The sequence below is a fragment of the Lepisosteus oculatus genome, chromosome 1 (assembly GCF_040954835.1).
Source record: "Lepisosteus oculatus isolate fLepOcu1 chromosome 1, fLepOcu1.hap2, whole genome shotgun sequence".
Classification (NCBI taxonomy): domain Eukaryota; kingdom Metazoa; phylum Chordata; class Actinopteri; order Semionotiformes; family Lepisosteidae; genus Lepisosteus; species Lepisosteus oculatus.
In genome coordinates this window covers 78372613-78396609 of record NC_090696.1, presented here as the reverse complement: position 1 = coordinate 78396609, position 23997 = coordinate 78372613, and the positions used below count along the sequence as shown (strand labels likewise).

Sequence of the window (23997 nt, the reverse complement as noted above, 5' to 3'; positions counted from 1 at the left end):
CAGAGGAACTGGGGCTAGAGATAAGGGTGTTAATGTATTGCCCAGCTCAGAACCACCAGAATTCACATGGGATACATCAGCCAAGCCTAAAACTGAATGAATGTGCCCTCTGTTGTACAATGTTGCACAATTTTGTCCTGGTTAATTGACCTTTTTTGTAATTGTTTTGACAAATTCCACTCATAATACTTTCTTAATGAAAAACCTTTTTGTTTAAATTCTTGTTTCAGCATTTCAAAGGTGTATTGTACAGTGATGCTGGATATTCCTAATAATTTCTGTGGTGCTGTATCTAATCCCAGCATTGTATAGTGTCACAATCGTCCAGGTGATTCAAACCAGTGACTTCACTTCTGACTCCAGTCCTGATAGAAGGGACCCTTGTGGAAACACCAGTAGTAAAGTGATTTCCAATAGTGCAGCACAATATTCAAATTGCATTCTTATGTACAATAAAATTAGTATTGTGTTTGACAGACTATGTAATTTATCCATGATGATTATTTGTGATTGTAAAAAGATTAAAAAAAGATTAGTAAAAGACTGCAGTGAAATAGTACAAGGCAAGGAGCAGCACTGTATCTGATTTTATTTGTCATTACAATTACAAATTGAATACTGTTAAGAAAAAATATTAATGCATGTATTAAAAATAATTTAATTTAAATATTTGATCTTCTCTTCACCTGTACAAAAAAGAAATGAGTCTAATATTTAATGGTCTGCATTAATTTATAGTTTTATTATCGCAAGTTGTAAACATCATATCAGGTACATTAGGTCTTGTAGTTCAGTAGAGACATCAGCTTATAAAAACAGAAATCATCCAACTCATAAATGTACGCAATTGCCTATGAAATTTTATTAAGCTTTTCTTACTTTTCCACTGTAGGCTTTCACAGTCCAACTGCCGCCAAGTTCTCCAAGTTCTCTTGTTTCTACTGCCATAGCATATTCTCACTGTTACTACGGCAAGAATAAAAGCTCAGAATTTTGTTTTTTTGGGAGCATCATCAAAACATCCTGAAGTTATAGAGTCAACAGCAACAATCTCAATGCAGGGGGACTTGTCGGGGCTCCTGGCACCACTGGAGACCCTGCTGACTCCTGGGCAGCTCCCTCTCCTGGTCGGGGCAGCGTGAGGCTCCTGGTCTCCATGAGGAAGACGATGAGTGGGGCTTACCGTAATCTCAGCACTTGCACAGTAATGCGGTCAGGGTATTTGTGCAGTTTGTTTGTTTCTGGAGCTGTGATTTTGGAGATATTTGGCCTCAGAAGACTGTTGGCTCATCGAAAAAGGTAATGAGCCAGGCCTGGGAACAGCAAGAGTCAGACGGGGCAGCATGTAGACGTGCACGAGGCACTGTTATAATATGACAAGGTACTTTCCCAAGAGGTCACGCCTGCATGTCTTCTCCTGGATCAGGGCTGTGATGATACGATCGTGTTTTGTGTGATGTAGTTGCTGTGCTTGAGAAATTTGACATTTCTCTTTGGAATCTCCACTGCGTCATGGGGACAGTGTTTTGAAATACTCCATTTAGGTTTATATTGCTGGGTTGTGCAATGTCTGGTTTATTACTGTAGGAGTTATTTTTTATTAATGATGGGGGCTGTTTTGGAACACTTCTGAACAATAAGAAACAATACATAATGGCCTGTTGATGGTGATACTTTGTGCTAGTTTTCTACCTCATGATCCTAAATTGACACACAAGAATTTCATAGCTGCATTCTTAATATGCCACAACAATTGAGACACAATGATATGTCTCGAGGGTGACTTTTCATATTCATGAATAATACAAAGGATAGGTTTAATAATTGAAATATGCAATGAGGAAGAGACTCTCACGTAAGTAGATGAAATACCGTAGATTTACAAGAATCTATATGGAATCTATGGGCATCTGAAACTGTGAGCAAGGGAAGCTTCTTTACAAAGAGGGTTGAAGGAGTGTGAAGCAAACCATTGAAACTGATACCTTTACTCTTTTAAGAAATACCTAAGGATAAGATCCTTAGGTAATTTGGCTACTAGCAACTGAAAGAGCTAGATAAGTTGAATGGCTTTTTTTCATTTATGGATAACAGTTATGTTTTTATGTTCTCACATGTATTTCATTTTATTTTTTTTGTGGCCGCATGAACTTAAATCTTTTCTGCTCTACAGCTGAAGAACACTACAAAAGCTTGTCTTTTCTTTTTTGGGCATAGCTTGAGTGTTATTCCTTGCTGGAAAAGCCACAACACAAGACTCTCACAGACTTAGGAAAAGGCAGTGGAGCAAAATGCTCATGCAGTAATGCAGAAGTTAATGATGTAGAAACATTTCACAAAAACAAAATAAGAGGCCTCGGGTGCACAGATCTCAAACCCTCCTACAAAAAAACCTGAATGTGGAGATTTGAAGAGCCGGTAACCTGACTGTTCAGTTGCAGTTTTATGTTTTGAATTATGTATAGTAGGTATTTGGTGTTGGGGGCGTTTTTTTTTTCAATTCATCCCAGTTTTCAAATTCTAGTTTATTTTAATTAATTTCTTCTAGACTTCTTTTCTGCTAAGTTGTTACAAAATTGTGTGTGGCACCCATGTGTTGATTTGAGCGCACCAAATCAGGACGTCCTTCCCCATGATCGCATCACCATGTGGGTCCCGCAGTCATGCCCGGCTCCCGCAGTCCCACACAGTGCTGAGGAGGCAAACCTGACAGGACTGGTCCATTGGTTCTTGCAGAGTGCACTTTAATTGCAATGGTTTACTATTACAAAGTCAGGAGCTTTACACAGGTAATGAGAAATGGTGCACTCATTTCATTTAACAGAAGACGTTACGCAGGTATGGTAAAATGTTTGAAAGTAGAATCTGAATAATTCTTCATACAGATTTCCTTGTCTAGATTTCAATCTAAAGCAATAAAAATTAGTTAACACAGACAAATTGCAAGCAGGAAGATGAAAAACTGTTTTTAAATGCCTGCATGTTGTCTTGTCTTATGGATTTATTGTGTTAACAGGACACCCACTCCCTCAAAGGACACTTAAGGTGTTGTGCAGTTGCATGAAAATGGTTATCTGTGTGACCCTTTTGCATCAGAGTAATGATGATATAGTCATGTGCTGTTCTGGTGTTTAGACTTGTAGATGCGCTAGGAATTTGACCACATGCTTCCAGTGCCCATACCTGCTCAGGCACAATGTTTTCAGTCAGCTCTGTGAACAAGGTACTGCAGTGGAGCCATGAAAATCAGCTGTCTCTACGCTGTGCTTCAGACGTTCCTTAATACCATGCTTGAGGAGTCTTGTCTTCGCTCTGTAAACTCAGTTCTAGCAGTGGAAGAAATCGTGATTGTATCGGGATTGAATCACAAGAATATTGTGTTTTAGGAAACATGCATTGCAGGTGAATTGCCAGTGCTAGGAACACAAACTTCGACACAGTCTTCTTGCTTTCTTCCAGGTACAGCAACACAGGAGTGTTGATCTCTATCTGGTGGCTTTTCAAGTCAGCTCTGCCCCTGAATTTACCGCCTGCAAGTGAAAAGTTGCACAGACTGAAATGATTTCCAGTTCCAGTATTGATTTACTTTCTATTGTGGATAACAGAGGAACTTGGCTACCGCATAACAGGTTTGTCAGGTTTTTCATTTAGTTGGTTGTGAGAGTCCTAAAAAAACAGACCAAGCAGCCTCTCTGCATAAAGCAAAGATACATTAGATACAAACCCACTGTGTGATTAGTAAAAATCAATTTTCATTATTTCTGCAGCAGAACACGAATAGTTTGTTAGGTCTGTGTCTTGGGGTGTTTCCCCCTGTGTGGATCTCAGCACAAAGGGTGCGGCCCATTGATCTCCTTTACTGCTGCAGAATTCTTCCTTTAGGTAGTTCAGCAACCAATTTGCATATCCTACTTTAAGCCAATGAGCTTCAGTATGGGATGGGATGAGCAAAGTTCTCAAAGGTACGGTGACTTTTTTTCACTAATCTTGGACTGGTTAGATTAGTATGCAGTAAAACTGTGTTAGAACTGTCTGGCTGACTCCATACGGCTGGTAAGTTACAGGCATAACTTTGTGTCATATTCAACCGCTTTGCTTGTTTTTCGGAGAAAGAATATAGTTTCTGTCGTTGATCTACAATCGTGTTGCATTATGTTCTGAGCCTAGTACTGAACATGTTAATTAACCACGCTGTTACAAACCATGTTCATCTTAATTGTGATCAGATGCCTCAGTGAAACCCACCGATGTAGGTTTCTATCATTTCACACAGCTTGTGTTTAAAAACACACTGTTAAAAAGTGTTCCATTGATTCTAATCAATGATTTTCACTTGTAGTTTTCTAAAGACTGTCTGTATTTCTTCAGAAACCTTAAGTAGGTTAAGACAGACTGTGACAGAAATGAGAATCCAAATCCCTCTACCCTAGGAAGTGTTGCATTAATGGAGTCTATGTGCTCACGTACAGAGAGACAGATAAACAGCTGATACAAAATTCAAAGTTTTAATATATAGAGCACCAGCATCACTTCTTTCTGCACACGAGTAAATATCTACCTTGCGAGATTTTAAGTCAGTATTTAAAAATGAAAAAATCTGCACACTGTATTTGAAGAATGTAGTTGTTAATCTCTTATGTACTGTGCAAAAGTGTCGTATATTGTGTCAGCCTTTGAGTGAGTCATCATTAGACAAAAGAGTATTGGATTTGCTATGATCCATGTATGACGCACAGCTTAGTAACAAACTTCCTCCCCTTCAGTGCCACACATAGCTGCCCTTTCTTGTTTGAAAAGCAAAGCACTCTGGAGACATTTGTATCCCACCTTTTATCTTCACAATCTTCACAATCTAGTCATGCAGCAGCAGTGCAGTTAATATATCCTGCAGTTTCATTTCAGTGCAGGAACCATATAGTCTGCACAAGCAATACAATAAACCAGAGCAGCATTAGGCCACAGTGCAGGTAAGTGCAGGTCAATGTGCTACACAGAAAGCATCTGGCATTCTTACTCTCTCTTGGTGCTTGAAATATAAATAACCACTGATCATATGAAATGCACTGCTTTTTCTTCTGAAGTCACATTTGTACCTTGACCATTCAGTTTGCTCAACAAGCAGCAGAGAGGTGCAATTACTTTAATCCAGCATGGTTCACAGCTACTGCAGGAACATTGTTTGAGACAAAGAAAGGCTTACTTTGGGGGCGAGGTGTGCTTTCCTGTTCGGAACAGGCAGGGTGCTGTACGGGTATTGTGAGTTGTTGGGGTTGATACTGTATGACAGGGAACTCTCACCAGTTCTGCTGTTTCTTCCTTTCACATTGCTCCAGTGCTGGCCAAGAGTTACCTTAGGTTTCAAAGATTAGGAATGATGTGATATATATTTATTTTTTCCACGTTCCATTCTCTTTTAATCTGAGTTGTTTTTGATAACCTGGAATAAAGCAGGCTCTTGACTTTTGATTCTTTGTTATTCCGACGTGCGCGCTAGACCTTTGATTGCCATGGTTACCGGTAGCTGCAGGCAGGCCCTGCTCTCCCTCCGGCTGTTGGGTTGTTTGTGAGGAATAAGCCAGGCTGACAGGGGGAATGAAAAGGCTGAACATGAAGAAGCAGCAGGGTTCAAACTAAAGCACACGGGGACAAGAGACAATTCAGTACGGAAACTCAGAAATCAAATCTGCAGCACTGGGGTATACAGTTTGAGCAAGAGGGCTGATACAGTTTTACATTTTGAGTATACCAAATATTTACCAGCACCATCTAACCTAATAGCATAATTTTGAGGCTGAGGATTATATTTGGTATATTTTTTTAACTGTAACTGTTGCACATTAACACCTTCTTGGGATTACAACAAAACACAACTTTTCACTGATTTTTTTTGCCCGTAAGATTTGCAAAGGATCAACGCCTCGAAGCTGACACAGAGCAGCTGCACGACATTCCCATTACCGGAACAATGTTTAATTTTGTGAAAAGAAGACAAATGATTCACAAGAGTAAATGATCTCTTAGGGCTCTGAACACGCCTGAGCTGACTTCGTTTCAGGATAGGGGCTCTCAGAATGTCATTCCTCTGCCGTGTTGCAGTTTTCTTAATCCACTTTAGAAAAACAATTTTCTGATGTGACAGAAACTGTCGTACTTGTAATGTTGAAATGTTAAGCACTTTACATAACCTAGGCAAAACTTCTAATTCTACCATTAGTGCTGATGATTATTTTTTTATTATTTTTTTTAATTTTCTGATGTTTGTCTCACAGCCCAGAACATAGATCAGATTCAGTTCCTCATCTCAAGTGGAACATGAGCTTCTCCACAGATGTTCTAAGGTTTTTTCACATTCTCCTTGTGACTTGAGCCAGAGAGCATAGTGAGGGTCTTCATCGTTGTCGAGTTAACTTTTTAGAAAGCAAACAAGTAACACTTGACATTAATGAGCCACTATACTATATATTGCTATAGACAGTCTATGAATATGGCATTAACTATACACTTATGTAACCTTCTTATGTAAACCTTCTGCAGAAAAGCCATAGTTAGGGTTAGGGTTACGTGTGTGGATCAGGCTGTGGTCAGGATTAGTGGTGAGTTACTAGCATGTAGTTGGTCTTTTGTGTATTTTTTGTCCTACAATTGACAGTTTGTTAATATGTTCCATTTATAAAATTTTCATTAATCTGTCTTCTGCAACCTCTAATCCAAAGGGTTGCTTTTTATTATGCCTGCTAACATACTGTACTACGAAAGGTAAACGAAGCACTTTCAGAATGAGAAGAACACACTCAAATAAATAAAATTTTGTAACAAGCTACTCAGCTGGTACAGAGTCTGATAATAAAGATTATTATGAGGTGCCTTATTTCTGAGAAATGCCTCCAGACAGTGCAGCACAACAGTTCACTGCAATAGCCAGGCACACTGTTTGGATACCTTTCTCCAGGTGTGCCTGTAGTTCTGATGTATCGGGACGAGTCACGACAAGTTGGAAGGTTTTGCAACTCTATTACAGCCAGTCAGCAGCTGGGAACTGAGGTCTTGTTCTGCACACAGCAGATAAGATCGCTCTGGTGCAGCTTTAGAGCCAGGCTGAGTGTGTGACTCTGGAAGCGTAGGTCTGCACAAGAGATCCAAAATCTCCAAACTCGAGGAAATCCTGGAAAATTACTGAATATCCTCTTTGTATAGTATACCTACTGCATGCCAACAGCACATTTCGGCAAATATACAAAGCGTCTGCGAGAAATTCTTTATGTTGTTGCTTATTTTCATTGTACTAATACCATGCAAAGAAAATGTTAAATAGGTGAAACTACAAAACTACATATGATGGACTGGGCACATGAGTTTGCCTGGGACGTTCTGAATCTGACCTCAGATCTGCAGGGCATGACACTAATGACCAACAGAGACGAAGGGCTCTGCCCTGCAAGCTTATTAGACACAGTGTTGGATCGTCCGTGAATTTCAGGTCAGATCACATTTTTTCCTGACTGATTGAAAGCGGAATGAGCTTCTGCATGTCAGGGCTGATTTATGTGAATAATGATGAGGACGCCAGCAGAGTTCCTGGGCTGGACCTGTTTCTGTGAGTCAGAGCAACTGAGTGATAAGTGGGGGATTACACATGACAGCCACTGACAGTGAAAAGAAACAGCCGCATTTGGTCCAGTAAAGCAGAAGAGCCTGGGTTACCCTCCATATTTTCTGATGCTAGCTTTGCTAAAGTGCAAACGTTAATCTGTGAAATGTTTTGGTTTCTGCCAGCCTCATACTGCAAACACTGGGATGCAGTTCCTCTGATTGGATGACATAAAAGCCAATGTTCTGTTCATGAGCCCCAGTGACAGAGACTAAAGTTGACTTGTGTGTTGCTGTGCCTTCCTGGATGTTTTTTGTGTTGTGTGCAGAGACAGTAATATGAAACAGGACAAGGCAGAGGGAAAATGAATTAATAATTATGGACTTGAACATTTACTGTATACACTGAGCACTTGGATCAAATGGATTCAAGGATGTTATCTTTAGTGTGTATCTTTGCCGGAGAGGAAACCCAACCGTGAAAACATGATTAAAAACAGGACACTCGCTGTGATAAGACACAGCAAGTATTTCAGCAAAAACTGCACCTCTAAAAACATTACTGCCTACATCGTGTCTAACTGAACATTTTCAGTCTGGGATTGTAAACCTCTTGAGCTGGGATCCTACTCTGTGTATCTGTGTAACATGACAGGACGTCAAAGATCTGATGTGCTGGTAAATCTCTACCGTGTCTGGTTAGATCCAGGCTTCACACTTTTTCATTAATTTCTTAGAGGTTTGTTGTGTGTGGACTGCTCTCGGCTGCCATTACATCAGCCATGAAATAGTTCGACATCCTGAAGTATAAAACACATTTCACACATCTTCCTCGTTCCTGCTGATGGACGTGTGGACGAGAAATAGGACCTCCTCTTGATGGAAAATTTTAAACCTCTGTATGTTCCCAACCCAAACAGAAAAAACAGATACTGATAAAACCTCCTGATACGGCTGCATTACGTATTTCCTGCCGTCACATGTTTAACCTTTTGCAAAACTTCATATTACGGTGCAGTTTATAAAGGTTGTATCAATGTTTTACACGTACCTAATGGATGCTAAGTAAATGTATATCAATAAATAGCAAACAGTACAGGTTAGAAAAGCCTAGTTATTAAGGTAACATTATTCTGTCAATATTGTACGTTTTAGTAATAATTGGAAAGTACTGCTAATTTTCAATGACTCGCCTGTAGTGCTTTACTAACCCACCTGTAGTCCTTCAACTGCTGCTGCAGAGACTCCTTCAGCAGGACCCCAGAGGACAGAGCACAGGGGCTGTTGACTCCACACAGGAGGTGCAAGTGGAAAAGCTGGTGCAGCTGGGGCTTGACTCAGCACTTTCCTGGCAACCAGCCCCATCTGATAACCACTGTACCACCCAGTCCCACCTTTCTTTTATCAGAGGTGATAAAAAGTGCCAACGGGCTCTATCAACCTTTGTAACTCCAAGCAGGACTGAGGACTGAATTATTAACACTTTTCCCTCTTCAGAGTTTTCCCCACCTGGTGTCCACCCAAGGCAGCCAATCAGCACGAGACTCTGCCCGAGGCAGCCAATCAGCATGGAGCTCTGCCCGAGGCAGCCAATCAGCATGGAGCTCTGCCTGAGGCAGCCAGTCAGCAGTTAGTTCCTTAATGTGTTAGAATGAGTTAGACTCCCATCAGTTAGGCCAAGAACATTTGGAGAACTCAGAGCCTGTCAGTCACAAAAGAGGAGGAGAACATAAATCCTGCTTTTCCTAGACATCCCCATCCTCCCTGTTCCACAGAATTCTATTACATTTTAATCTAGCAATAGGCAGATATCTGGGGGACCATGCAGCTCGATTGAGATTGCTTATCATTCAGTTACAAAGGAGATTGTTATTGATATTTCCAGCACTGTAAAAAAATGAGTTTCTGAAGGATTCAATATAATTGCCTGCTCAATACTGCAAAATCAAATAAAAAAAACCTTTGCAGTTTTGGACAGTGCATCTGTCTGGGACAGAAGGGGATGATGCTGTGGTTGGAAATCTTTTCTCAGCCATTTACACTCTATGTATAGTAGTATGTGACTGTTTTAGAATGAGTAGACTCTTAACAAAGGCTAAAGATGAGACATTGAACTGAGGTCCTGACTACTTGTCCATAAGAGTAGGAGTATTGACTCCTGGATACATTCCTCCCTGGGGCTGTACAGTCAGGATGTCATGCTTTGCTGTGAAAGGGTGCTGCTGGCTCAGAATGTCTGCTAAGCATCACCCAGGAGGTAGGAGGTAGATGAAGTGGATCTCCTCCTGTATCTTTTGGATTCTTTTGGATGAAAAGACCTACACAAATACAAAAGTTCAAGCACATACTTTAACTGTCTGTTTTAGTTTTCTACATATCTTTACCATTGTCCTTTTTTTAAATATTTTTATCAATGTATTTTGTTTTCTTCATTGTGCACGTGTGAACACCAGCCACGTAATCTTCTTTTTTTTTGTTTTTATCGACTCAGAAAAGTATTTACCTCTTATCTTTCTCATAGAGACAGGAGTCACGTGCACATGTGAAATGTGCTGAGTCTCCCGTTTGCGAACTGAACCCCTGCAGAACTGCTTTGGACTCTGGTGTGCCTCTGTTCTGCCTCTCCATGAGCCAGCTGGAAGCAATGGGAGAAGCCGAAGCCATCCCAAATGATCTGTGCTCCACTTGTGGCCAGCGGCACCTTCCAGAGGAAAACCACGAATACAGCTACCAAGATGAAGTGGACGATGACCTCATCTGCCACATCTGCTTGCAGCCCTTGATTCAGCCAATAGACACCCCATGTGGTCACACCTACTGCACAGAATGCCTTACAAACTTCCTCCTGGAGAAGGACTTCTGTCCTGTGGATAGGGAACCCCTCATGCTGCAAACCTGCAAGAAGTCCAGCATCTTGGTTAACAAACTGCTGGACAAGCTGCTAGTTCACTGTCCCCTGACTGAACACTGCATGGAGACTGTACAGAGATGTGACCTTGAAGCGCACTTGAAGAACAGGTTAGACTACAGATTTCTACTCTGGTTCTTGCATTTCTTATGGGTTAACCTGATAGATACCGTGATGATAATCCAGATTGTATCGCCGTCTCCCAGGGTATATTCCCATGACTTTGGTGTAGTTCCAGAGGCTCAGGAGGCCTCCTTTCAGTCTCACAAGCATTGCTTCAATGCTGAAAGCTTATCTCTAAACCTGCTCCTCCTACTGAATGCGGGAATTACTGAGTCCATCTTCTGTCCCTCAGGGCTGTCAGGGAGATGCGATTCATATTTTCCAGGGACTTGGAATCACCCTTTGAAATTTATTAAATTCTATTTTCAACATTATGCTTTCCCTGCGTGATCCCCTGTGGACAGCTAGCAATTAACTGTAAGATGTGATTTAATCAGATTCAGCTTTCATCTGAACTAATTCTAATCTAAATATTTATTCTTCATTGTTTTGAAGTCAATAGCTTTGAAATGTGTTTCATTTGTCTGACATTTTGAATCATTAATACAAATAGCCCAAAGGACTGCAGTGGTAATTACCCAGCAAGCCAAATAAAATCCTTAATTTAAATTCTAGATTAATAATCACATTCACCCTCTGTTCCATACTTCTGAAAATAATATGCAGCTCACAGTCTCTGGATCTCCTGACTCTCCTCCTCATCACCTGCATCAGGAGTTCTCTTTTCACTGTTTTCTTTTAATTAACTTGCAGGCAAAATGAAATTATGTCTTTATCAATAATTGAGAGTTTTTTTGTTCTTAAATTTAACAAGGTAATGATCTGAATAACAAAAGCTGTTCTACTTAAGCTGACTGGAGATCACAATGTCACAAGTGCCCAGGCTTCCAGCACTACCTCTGTGAAAAGTTGCTCCTAATTAGTGTTCTTACTTTGGAGCTTAAGGGTTTGTTAAGCCTGAAGTCAATTTCAGGAAGATGAAGATTCAGAGTTAAGTAAAATGGTTATCCACGTATGCAGCACTGTACCTTTTAAACACCACGTTCGTGCACATCAGCGTCACCCCTGGCCTTTCCATGGCAATGTCCCTGAACTGCAGCTGTAATACCGGCTGTCCCGATCACACGTGCTGTCCTCTGACGAAAGAGACAAGTCAGTCTGTGATTGGACATGCACTTATTACTCTCTCCCTCTGGTCACACAACACTCATCAGCTCACTTCAGAGTAGAGATGTGCTCTACGACGAGCCCCTCGCCAGGCAGAGAATGGGATACCTCGACCTCCAGCCTGCAGGGCAGACACGTCACTTCTGCTGAAAAGGAAGGTCCCAATTAGTGGGATTGAAGACAGTGTCATTGAGCACAGGCTGACCAGTTACAGCCTTCATAGCTTCTGCTCTGAACAGTGACAAATTACTTCCTACCACAGACAGCTAAATCATAGCTCAGCTCTTCACCTCCCTGACACTCAGACACTAAACTTTCAACTTATCTGAACTCTTCCTGAAGCAAAGCCTCAGCACTAGCGTAATGCCTGGTGCCTTAAATTGCAGTCCTGGCATCTTATCATATCAATGAATAGAAAGAATGAAACGCCTGTGACATATGATTTCTGTAACATTCTGTTATTGATAATACCTAATTCCCTACATTACTTTAATGGTTTTTATGACATTTTATGACAGCAATAAATATCTAAGAAGATTGCTTTACCACAGCAGTTTTTAAAGTTTGTATGTACAGTAGGTGACAGATATAGGCACAGTGGTTCACTCTGGGGTAAATCAACAGGGGAGTGAGGCAGTAGAGTGGCTCAGTCTGGGTTAAATAAGCAGGAGAGTGGGGCAGTAGAGGGGCTCTGGTGTCCTGTGCAGAGGCGTGTGTGCTCACATCCCTGGCTACAGCTGTTGTTCCCTAGATCAACATACCCCAACCTCATAGCTCCCACAGGGTGAACTGTGACTGTTATCACCATTATCATTTTATGAGGGAGAAATACATGATTATAACTCTTTGTAAGCTTCTTTGCATAAAAACATTAGTCCTTGCACTTGTGAGACTAGACCAGTTTTCTGTTGTCTTTATTCTGTCATATCTCCTTCAGACCTTATTGAGCTTAATATTGACCTGGCAATAACCTGCCATAATTTTCAAGAGTTTTTCTATTGATGAATTTTAGATTTCAGTGGCTCAGTCCCTCAGTATCTCCAGACAAGAGAAAAAGCAGGCTAAATATCTATAACATCCAGATATCGGGGAGTGTACTTTATACACACGGCATAAAAAGCACTGCAAACAGCTGCAGGAACTACTGCAAAGACGCTAATGTTCCCACTTACTGAGTTGCTCCACATTTGTTCATTAAGATTGTGCCCAATATTCAGTACTATCTATTCAGCAACAACGATGAGCTCACACATAGCAGGCACCCTGAAAATCCTTCCTGTGAACAGATGCGAGGGTGCAAAGTGCTAACTCCATCATCACTGTGAGAATGAACCGATCGCCCCAAGACAGCCTTGTAGAACAACGTCATTATGGAAAACCATCAGCTTGAAACCTTTTGTAACGGTGTTGATATGCACAGTGACTCACCAGGAGAAAAGTGAAAAACAGAGCCGCTGTGGCGGGGGTGATGTCAATGGCAGTTTAATCAACACATTAACATCTCAACTCAAAAAGCAAACATTTGCTGATGGAAGAATTAAGTACTGTTTCACATTTCAGAAAATGTTTCTGCATAGATTTAACCAGGCGAGGGAAGAAAATGCTGAAAGCTAGACAGGAAGAGCTACAATCGAGAGTCCACTCGGCCCATGTAGCTTATCTGGCGGTTAATTGATAATTGACCCCTGGATCTATCTGTTTCTTGAAACAAAATATGGGCATTGACATTTGAAGATGGTCTGTGAAACTTAGGAATAAGAATCGAGTCATTTAATTGAATCTCTGAATGATAGCAAGAGCTCTGTGGTATAAAGAACTCAAGAGATACTCCCCTGAATGTAGATTTTCCTAGATTTCCAGGAACAAATGAAGATGGCGTTGCCTGAGTTTAGCCTGTATTGTACAGATGCAAACATGTTTTGTAAATACGACATCTTTGTGTTCTTTTAAGAAATCAAAGATAATTTTGTCTGAATGAATAGATGAGACCCCTGTGCAAGTTTGAAATACTTCGAGAGCTCATGCCAGCCGCACGGCTGCGGACCTGTGAGTTTGGTCTGGAAGAGGGCGGAGTTGTCTTTAAATGGAATTACAACAGTGGCATTATTCACTACTGGTTCCAGAGTTTCAAGACTTTCACTGTGAACGTGACAGTCTGAATTCACGAGAGCCGTCCACTCAGGCACGGTGCTGAGCTGCTGTTTGTGAGCGAACGGGCAGACAGCTTTTTCAGGTTTGCCTTCGAGAAGGGGAGCCTCCTCTGTTCTTCGGGGGAGCTGGGGCTTTCATGCTCTTGTCAATTTCACCCTTTAAACCCCCTTTTGAACAGAAACGGAGTCCTAGTAAAAGGAAGGCATTATGGAGAAAAAAAAACCCACTTCAGATTCTCCATTCAGAAAAGAAGCCCCTGTTTTTGTAATGAATATTGATTCGCAGAGTGGTTTTTTTTTTGTTACTCATGTAGGCTGTTTCTTGTAAGCAGGACCAATCTGCGCGTGGGGGAACTTCCCAACGCTGCAGAAGGGGGTAAGGGGATGGGGAGCCCAGCTGACAGCCAGCCCCGGTGGGCTTGTGTGCCTCCCCAGGCGGGGGAGGTGAGCGGTCGTGCCCCAGATGGCCGAGTGACCAATGAGAGCAGTGGCTAAGCCCCCGCAGCCCCCAGAGCACCCTTCCGTCAGCGCGAGCTTGGTTAGCTCTCTTTGCCTCGCAGTGGTTTGTGCTGCAGTATAAGTCACTGTCTCGCCAGCCCTCCTATGCTGGTCCTACACAATCACGTCTGTCCGCCCATCTGACAGTCAGATCAGCTAATCCTCTTACGCTTCAGCGATGTTCAGCACAGATTAGTTTAAGAGATCTAAATCAGATTCCAAATGTGCCACCTTTTTTTTCTTTTGACTGAGATGACAAGGGAGTCTTAAAAAAGGGGGAACTCATTAAGAACCAGGATAAGATTGCAGTGTCCCGACGAGAAAGGGAGAGAAAGCACGGCGAGATCTCCAGTGCACCAGGAGCCCATTGCAATGAAGGCTCTCCTGCTGCTGGTCTTACCCTGGCTTAGTCCCGCAAACTACACAGACAATGTGGGCAACCTGCACTTCCTGTACTCAGAGCTGTGAGTAGCGCACCTACTCTCGATCTGTTTCAGCTTTTTTTTTCACTACTTGGATTATTAGAATTTTTTGAAAATGTACTTTAATCAAACCATCATTGCAAAAGTTTATTGGTCTCTTAAGCTCTGCAGTTTGGTTGGGAGGAGTGAGACTAGACTAGCAGCCAGGTTGCATGCCTTTGTGTGCACCGCGTGAGAAGCGTTGAGTTTTGATCAGATAGAAATGTAAAGTGTTGCTGCTCTGTGGAGATGCTTGTGTCTTTCGCTGGAGCAGCAGTGCATCTGTCAGAATATTGCAATGGAAGCTGGTTTGTGCATCCTGGCAGGGGAGACATGAGCTACAGTTTGTCAACGTGATGTAATTTAATAATGTGTCAGAAACAAATTGAAGTAAGTGCTCTAAATTCCTTGTTCAGCTGCATGTTTCATGTTTTGTAGAGAGTTGGTAAAACTGCTGCCTTAAAGCTGAGTATCTGTTGTATGACTATTGTTGTTTTTTGTTGTCGGATTCTGAAGCCCCATTCAGTTTCTGTTGTTGTGAATTCCAGATAGGTTTTGAGCTCAATGCGCTTCCTGAAACACCTCCTCCCTTCGGTTTTCTGAATGGATATACACAGCTAGCCTTCAGTTATACAAAATGATGAGATATTAATTACCAAGGATTATTTTTATAAAAAGAACACAGCCTAAGTGGGATTTAAAATTTAAATGAACTGCAGAATAATGCAGTTTGTCCTGAAATCCTGTCTTCATGACATTTACAGTACCTGGAAACTCTCTGGACAATTTTTGTTTATAAATGATGCTGCCTATATACCTTTTATCACCATTTTTTTATTTTACTGAATATAAAAGTCAGGAAAATGTTTCACTTTATATTCTGTTATTCTTCCACAAAAGCAGTGCCTGACGTTGTTATGGTTTGGTGGCTGATAACTACAGTGCCAATGGATTTTACAAAGCAATATACAAGTGACATGAAGATTCACTGTGTCACCCCTTCTCATATTCACTGTGTATTTCTGAGAGCAAGAAACCTGCCGGACGAACAGAGCTGAGAAGCTCTGAGAAATTGTTTTGTTATCTCTCCACTTAGCCATCTGCCTTCGAATGTACATAATACTTGAAAAATTAAGGAGACAGAATCGAGGTTTTTCTAAAGAGATTCTTCTCTGAGCTTTGTATGTGGGTCACGGCAACATTAGATTGTTTGTATCCACTGTCAGCTTTGCTTTGCTGGCCAAATTAAAGAAACAGAGCACTGTATTGTACCACTGTATGTTATAGAACAAAATACTCTCTCCTACAATCCATTATAGAGAAATAACAGATATGGTACTGTTTCTATTTTATTAGCCTTTCTTATTCTGTAAGTATTCAAGGCGCTGTCTAGTGCCTTAATTTATTCTGTTCCTTGCTTGCCTGAGCGGTGCTCCCATTAGCCTGCCCTGCCAGTGTGAACCTCCTCTGCAGACTGTCAGGTTGGCTTTATTTGAAGCAGGTGACTTGTGTGGCAGAGTGATAAATAGCCCATTAATAAAACAGCCAGAGAAAGATGGACTTAGTCCAGGCGGCCTTTTAATAATGTAATGGCACCGTGCAAAAAAAAAAAGAGTTGCAATTACAGATACTTCTGATAAGCATTAGATTGGCGTTGCAGGGGTGTGACAGCAAACTGAAGTCCTCAGGTGGCCTGTGGCACGTGATGGCCAGCAGAGGTGCTAACTCTGCACCACTACTGCCATGTGAGCAACAGAGGTTGAACTCTTCCCTCTCACCGCAGTGTCTGTCGCAACATCTTTAAAACACGGGCCTTTGAATTGAAACCACTTCACCTGCCGATGGGGAAACCATACGCTAATAGTGTAAACCAAAGTGGAAATGATTGTCGCCTAACTGGAATCTGCAGGCTTATAACAAGATCATGGTGAGGCCAATTCATTCAAAGCTTTGGCATTTGCGCAAGTAGTTTGCAAGTCTATGTCAGAAATGTAGTGTTCTCATTGAAACCTCATCTTTGCTTTGTACTTACAGTAGCTTAAACTGCAAGACATGATTGCAGAATGAGGTCTTTGTGGTGCTGCGGTCATCTCCCTGAACCACACGCAAAGAAGTAAGGAAGACAGCGGCGCAATTGCAGAAACCGACTTGAATTGTGTCTCTGTTTTTATTTGAGTCCTGTTCCACACCTGGAACTGGGACACACCCTCTTGTGTGAGTCTGTCTAAGTGCCTCGTTGGCTGCTATCACTTTATTAGAAGACTGGATCGTCAGAAATTCAAATTCTTAATTGTAATCTTGTAAAACTATCCTAAAGAATTTCAGATTTCAGATTCAGTGTTGTATCTTGCAAAGAGAAACATTACGCCAGTTAGGATGTATTTTTCCCATAGATGAAATCCCACTGCAGATCTATTGTTGTAAGGCAGGGACTCCTGATAAAAGTTATTTGTGTTTGCTAGTGGTCCAGGCTCCTTTGCTATTCAAACCATTGAATAGTGCTGAAGCTTGCTCTTACCGTTTATTACTTGACATTTTTTCTAAATGGTCTGCTTGGAACTGCTGTCATAATGCCAAATTTCAACTTTAAGGCATTTCATTTTTTCCAAAGCTAGATCAAAATCATGAAATGTTTTAAATACTTTTGGACTCTTCCTGAAAGGATTAATTTGTGAGTTTGCTTAATGAAATTAATGATGAAATTATGATTATGATAGTTGGATTGAAATGGAGTTTAGTGATAAGAGCAATTTATTTTGAAGCACATTTGAAGATAAAAACTTGAAATGCTGGTGATGGCTTCATAAACAATTGGATTCAGTCTCCATGAGCACTCTGTAGGAGAGTATTTGCAGAGATTACAGTTTTGGTTGCTTATATATTTTATTTTATAATTCTCCTTTCTCTCCATATCAAAACCTATTCTTATAAATGAAGTATGAATTTGGGGCACATTAGACATAAATATATATTTGAATTAAATCAGGCGAGAGCAAAACTTTTCACTGTCAAGTTAAGCAATTATCGATGACAATTTAATTATGCTTTGACGGGTTCAGAAGGCCTGCTGTAGCCGCTGACAGAAGCAGAAGAGCAATCTCTAGGTTCTGATGGTAGGCAGGAAGGACCATGCAGTACTATAGCATGAACAATCTGCTTTAATGATTTTTTTGTTCATGTTCCGGTGAGAAATGCAAGTGGCAGCCCTCGAAATAATTAATCTTCAAAGGTGGAGTGTACTGACAAATGCTCGGAGAGGAGCCCTCTGAAAATCAAGACATGTCTCTTTCAGACAGAAACTCAGCCTTTCATGCTAGCAGAGCATGTGAGGGAGGAGAACAACACAGCTCTGCAAGCTTTCCACAGCTTCCCTGCAAACAGCAGCTCATTCCTGTTCCCCTCACCAGCAGGAATTCCACAACCTGAATGCCACCGTAGCGAACACAGAAACAACGTGAAGCCAAAGTCACTACTACATCGCAGCATTTTATGTTTTTGATGTACACAACAAAAGGACCAGTGGTGCAAGGTAACGGATTGTTTTAAGACTCCGCATGTGCATAACGGCAGAGATCTCTGAAAACCCCAAACAGTCACTGTAGTGTGCAGCCGAAGTGAGTTACTGCTTTTGGACTCTGTTCTCAGATGCTTGAGTTGATGGATGGCTGTTTGTTTGCTTTATACTTTTTGCTGTGGTGCCACACAAAATTAAGAGTAGGGATGACTTATTCAGACTTACTGTAAAATGATTTACTTTTTGTTACAGAGCAGTTAATTGTGTTTTACTTTGGAAGGGGGTACTTAGGTCCTCATGGATCAGAAGGCAGGGGTTTGTAAGGCACAGTGGCAGATGCAGTGTGCACATTCCTCAGCTTCCCTTATGTCTGTTCTCCTTCCTGAAAAAAGCATGTGTCTCACTTTCTGGCCTCAGTCATCCTGGGTCCCTCAGGGTGTACAGTGTAACCTTATTGATTGGAGGCCGTATGATGTAGAAAGACGTCTGCTGAGGGTTAAAAGCTGAGACCAACAGAACAATTTCACTTGTTGTTGAATCCAGGATACAGGGTTTTTATTCATCTGGTCAGAAGGTAGTTCATAATATTCTTGACACCACCCAGCTGGCCCAGTGGTGTGACACTGAGCACTGCTTGGGTCCTGGGTTTTAGTCCTGCCGGGGGATCCTTCTGTGTGGAGTCTGCATGTTCTCCTTGTGTTCACATTGCTTTTCTCCAGATGCTTTAGTTTCCTCCCGCCTTACAAATGAGATGTCTCTAACTTGGCAATGTGCGGGTGTGTCTGTGTCGTGTGTGTATCCCACAATGGACTTGCATACCAACCAGGCAGTCCAGGCTTTGCTCTGGAATATATCTCTCTGAGAGTGACTGGATGGACCCAGTAGCATAAAGTCATTTTCCATCACATTTAGTTTAAATTAAACATTTTAAACATTAATGTATATACATATGATGTATATGTGATGTTTACAATTTTCTGTTGTGACAAAGAAAAGTTAGAACAGAACATGCAAAAATATTTTTATCCCATTCTGGGATACAAGTAATAAATAATCCTTACACTTACTGTATATAAGGCTTTTTTGGACACTCCACTCAAAGCTCTCTACAGGTAATGGGGTTCCCCCCACCACCACCAGTGTGTTGCATCACCAGGATGATGCAACAGCAGCCAAAGTGCGCCAGTACACTAGAAATAATATTCAACTTTTGTGTACTGTAGAATCTTGGATAAGTGATTTCAGTATAGTACTAAATAATTAATATGCCATCATCTGTGACACACTGAGCAGAACAATTTTAAAATAATATAGCGTAAAATCACTTGAGCAATAAAATGTTTAATTACTTTTAAAGCAGTTTATTATATTATACATTATATGTCCCAGTAAAAGAATGCTATTATTTTGTTAAATAAGAAAAACAGATCCTGAATTTTGGGGTATTACTGCCTTGGTAAACTGAAAATAGGACAGTGTTAACAACTCCTGTATCATGGCTTTTCAGCCAGCTCACAGAACTTAGAAAGCTATTTCCTCGTTCCAGTGCCCTTGTCTGTGGTCCAGGCTGAGTGCAGCACACTTGACAGCGAGTGGAGAAGGAGAGCAGACAATGTGCCCTGCTGAATCACTGCCCTGACAAACTGTGATTAAGTGGTGGAGAAAAACCCTGGAAGTCCAATTTCTCAATGGCTGTACGTGCCTTACACTGCAAACAGAATGCGAGGTCTGGCAGCTAACAGATCAGTTCATTTCAGAACGTCGGGCATGTCACATTTGGAGGCTTGGTTTGCCTTTCTTAATGCAAAAAGGAAAAATATATGCAGGCATAAAACTCTTGATATACTGGGTGATTTATGTACTCGACAAGGAACCCTTTTTAGTTCACTGGCTTCTGCATTCTTTATGTATTCCATAAAAGCAACATCTTAGTTATCATATGTAGAATTTACTTAAAGATCTTTTTTTAATCCATTGTACAGTTCTATGGGGAAAAAAATAGCCTGTATAGATTCCACTCCAGCAAAACATCAGTGATATCGTCTCCTTACCTGGCACCATCCCAACAAAAGCAATGTTGCACACACTAGTCGTGCTATTGTAATATAGCTCAGTTTTATACATTTTCTAGAAAAATCTTCCAGGAGCCTTCACAGCACTTGGTGAGTCCAGCTCAAAGGCAATGAGGTTGCATTTCCACATTGGAAAAAGCAGCGCTCAGAAACCACCTGCATCACCTCGCCCTGCCAGGTGACTGGGCGGGTGAAGGGTTGTGGTCTCTGTAGGCAAGGCGAGGTCATCCAGTGGGCAAATGTATCTTCAGTCTTATCCCAGTCTGATACAGCCTAGAACTGGGGTCGTGCTGGGTTTTCACACAGCAACGTGTCAGCTTGACGTATTTCTTGCAAGCGTCTTCCTGAGTTGTCTTTGGTGGCTCTGTCAGGGCTGTCAGCTACAGCGAGCGAAGGGCCACCTCACCCTGGAACAGGGGCCGGGCCTGGCCAGTCAGGTCATACAGCTGTGAACTGGGATAGAAACATGGCAATTAGTCAGGGGAGGGATACCTTTTCACTGCATCTTGGTAAATAAAAACGCACTGAGATCACTTCAACAAGATTAGTATTCAGATAGGAGAATGTCAGGATTTGTAAAGTTATGAGATGTACTTTTTTTAAGCAGGTCACAAAACGGGTCATCCTGATACCTTAAAAATCTAGACACACACCAGCTTTTATCAATTACACTATGAAGTTTTGACAGATCAATATTTTTTATTTATGTATCATATGTCTTGGACAGGAGTTTGTGTAGTTATTTTGTTTGATAAATGGTGAGGATTAGTCACAGCTTCAGTATAAAAATGCCCCAGTCAGAACAGTCCCAAACACCTTGGGGCAACAATTTGGCCCTGTGGCTGATCTCACTGACCCACCCCTTGTCAGATGACGAACATCCACACACTCAGGATACCCGTCTCTGACCTGGCCTGCCTGCGGGGTCACACATCACAGTGCCAAACGTCATGCTGCTGGGTAAAAAAACACCCTGCAGACATTTTTAAACTTCCCCAGAAATTATTTTTTAATGAACAAGCAAAAAATAAGGATGAAAAAGAGAAGACTCTTCATCTGAAGTTTTTTTTTTCCAAAAGGCTCTTTTACAGTTCCCTTGAGGTTATGAACACAGCCTAATTGTTAAGCATTATTTTTAAAGATGTTGAATTAGTTTAATGAGAGAGGTTTGGCGTCCCTTTCTCCTGAAACATAATTGCAGAAAAAACACCCTCTGAATATTAGTGAAGCGTATACAGTATGCATCCAGCATAAATAATATTTTGATTTAAAATACATTTATGCATAAATAAGTGCGATAGTTTGGAGGCTGTTAGGTTCAGTGCTTTGCTTTCCAATTTCACAAAACACCACCGAGAAAAACCACTGAGACCCCCTTGGTGAACTGGAGTGGCATTGTTAGTGCTGCACTTCCCCTGGCCCAGGTGTACATACTGCACCACTGTGCTGTAGTACTGTATTCCTCAATTTCTGTTTTGGGTGTGTCGTGTTTCGAGGTGGAGAGCTGTTTGAAACAAACTGCGTTTGATTCTCACTGGCTACGCAGGTTTGGAACTAATACACTACCAGCACTTGAGGGGAGTGGGATTAAAACAGCACTAAAAGGAAGCCACATCCCTCTGGGCTAGATTGTCTTGGCTCCCTGTTCACAGTCAGACTGAGCTCTGCTTCATTAACAGTCCTTTTACTACCCATTGTCCTGTGACCAACAGTGACGTTGTCTTTCTTTGTCAAAGTGTCAGCCGGCTGACAGGCCAGTTTGTGAAGGGCTTCCAGAGCCCTTCCACACAGCTGCAGGGCTTATTCTCCCTCCTGCACAGCCCGTCCACCTTAGTAATCAGCTGTATTTCCTGGTAGAATTATCACAGGCTACACGATTAACCACGATTTTGCAAGCTACTTGCTTTTTGTGTTTTTCCAGAGTTTCAAACAATGTTTAAGGCAAAACTCTACGTTGATAAAAAACCATCCTTTTCTGTCATTAAAGGGAAGGGCTGTGGTTTTATTTTCCACTCAGACAGCTGTGCTCGTCTGGCCCAACAGGTTTGTCCTGCCCACTCTGTGTGCGTGCTGTGTTCCAGCGGGTTACAGGCAGCAACAATTCGACAGTCAGACGGTTTCCCTGTCTAATCGTAAACCATTGAAGCAGCCAGGGATTTCAAGAAGACTCCAAAACTTCCTGGAGTATTTCGGGCTGGAAAAACAGCAGATTTGACAAAACCCCATCTGCTAATATAGAGATTATCATCATTCTGTAAAAATCTTTACAAAAAACATGTTTTTAGACAAAATCATTTAGAACGTCAGATGATGCTCTGATTAAAGGCCTACGGAAAGCTGAAGCAGCATTAAAACAAAGGACATAAGTCACATGGTTCTGATTCCATGTTGGATTTGTCATTTTTCAAAAGCTTTTTGCACAGGTGTGAAAATAAGAACATACATGTAAGAAAGGTTACGATCGAGAGGAGGGTGTTCAGCCTGTCAGTTTTGCAGTTAGTAGCTAATTGATCCACCAATTCCAGCTGGTTCTTCAAAGAATCGGGGTATCAGCTTCAGCAATATATTTGGGCAGCTTGTTCCACACTCCTACACCCTTAGGCCATGACGTTTATGTTATTTATTATCAACAGAGCAATTCCTTGCTTTTGCACTGTGATCTAATCCAGAAATACTGCAGGTGTGGGTGATACATGATAAAGTATGAACAATGTATGGTTTCTAACAGTCATTAGAGCATTTCCTCAGTGATCATGGAAATTATTTAAATGACTGTTGTGCAGAAGATAATTTAAAGATATATAAAATATGAATGTAAAATACATGTTCTAAACACTTTGTCTCATAGATTTCATGATCTCTTTTTGGTCTCACAACAACACTAATAAAAGCCTTTCAGCTGTAATCTTGCTGTGCTTGCTAAGCATACCCATACCTTACTATATGGGTCTATTGTGATTTTCATTGTCAGGACCTTCCTGACGAAAGGCTGCAGGATTCTTTCAGTTTCAAGTTTTCAGACCTTAAGCAAAAACACCACTAAGCTCTGTTGTGGTGAATTCTGATATCCAGGCTCTCTAACAGACGCCATGCCTCACAGCTGAGTTTAGTGAAAGTGTTGGTTTGAGATTGGGATGTGATTAAGCAGATGGGTTTTTGCTGCAGTTGTTTGTAGTGTTAGTGCTTGGCGATAGGGACCGTTTTCCCTGCAAAGTACAAGCTTGTCAAAGAGAAAAGACAGGGGTCACGCACAGGTCAGAAATCCTGCTGTTACCAAACTGCCAAGCACTTCCTCACAATGTACAGCAGCACCACTGAGCACTCACCAACCTCTGGAACAATAAGAGATTGACGAGTCTCTGAGTGATCTGGATTTACAACTTCACACATACCATAGATCCTTGTGAACAGGAAGAAAGCACATCAAATTAGGAATATTTTAATTTGTCCTTTTAAACAGATTAACAGATAATTTGTCCAACAAAACAATGCAAAAATATTTTAAAAACCTGTTTCAAACAATGTTATCCATTAGACTGCATCTTTAAACTTTAACAGTCATACTTTGCATCCAAGA

The 23997-nt window shown here is 41.3% G+C and overlaps 1 protein-coding gene across 5 annotated transcripts in view; it reads left to right on the top strand.

Moving 5' to 3' along the window:
- lnx1 (ligand of numb-protein X 1) overlaps nt 1–23997 on the top strand; it is a 65592-nt gene that overhangs the window by 15651 nt on the left and 25944 nt on the right. For 2 of the 5 annotated variants that reach the window (XM_015345922.2, XM_015345921.2), the window contains exon 2: nt 10109–10605. In XM_015345922.2, coding sequence (XP_015201408.1) covers nt 10214–10605 — 392 coding nt within the window. In that variant the 5' untranslated portion in view covers nt 10109–10213. Of the gene's footprint in view, nt 1–3611; nt 3630–3969; nt 4054–10108; nt 10606–14459; nt 14838–23997 lie in introns of those variants that run through there. The other 3 variants (XM_015345923.2, XM_015345920.2, XM_015345924.2) reach the window with 3 other exon arrangements.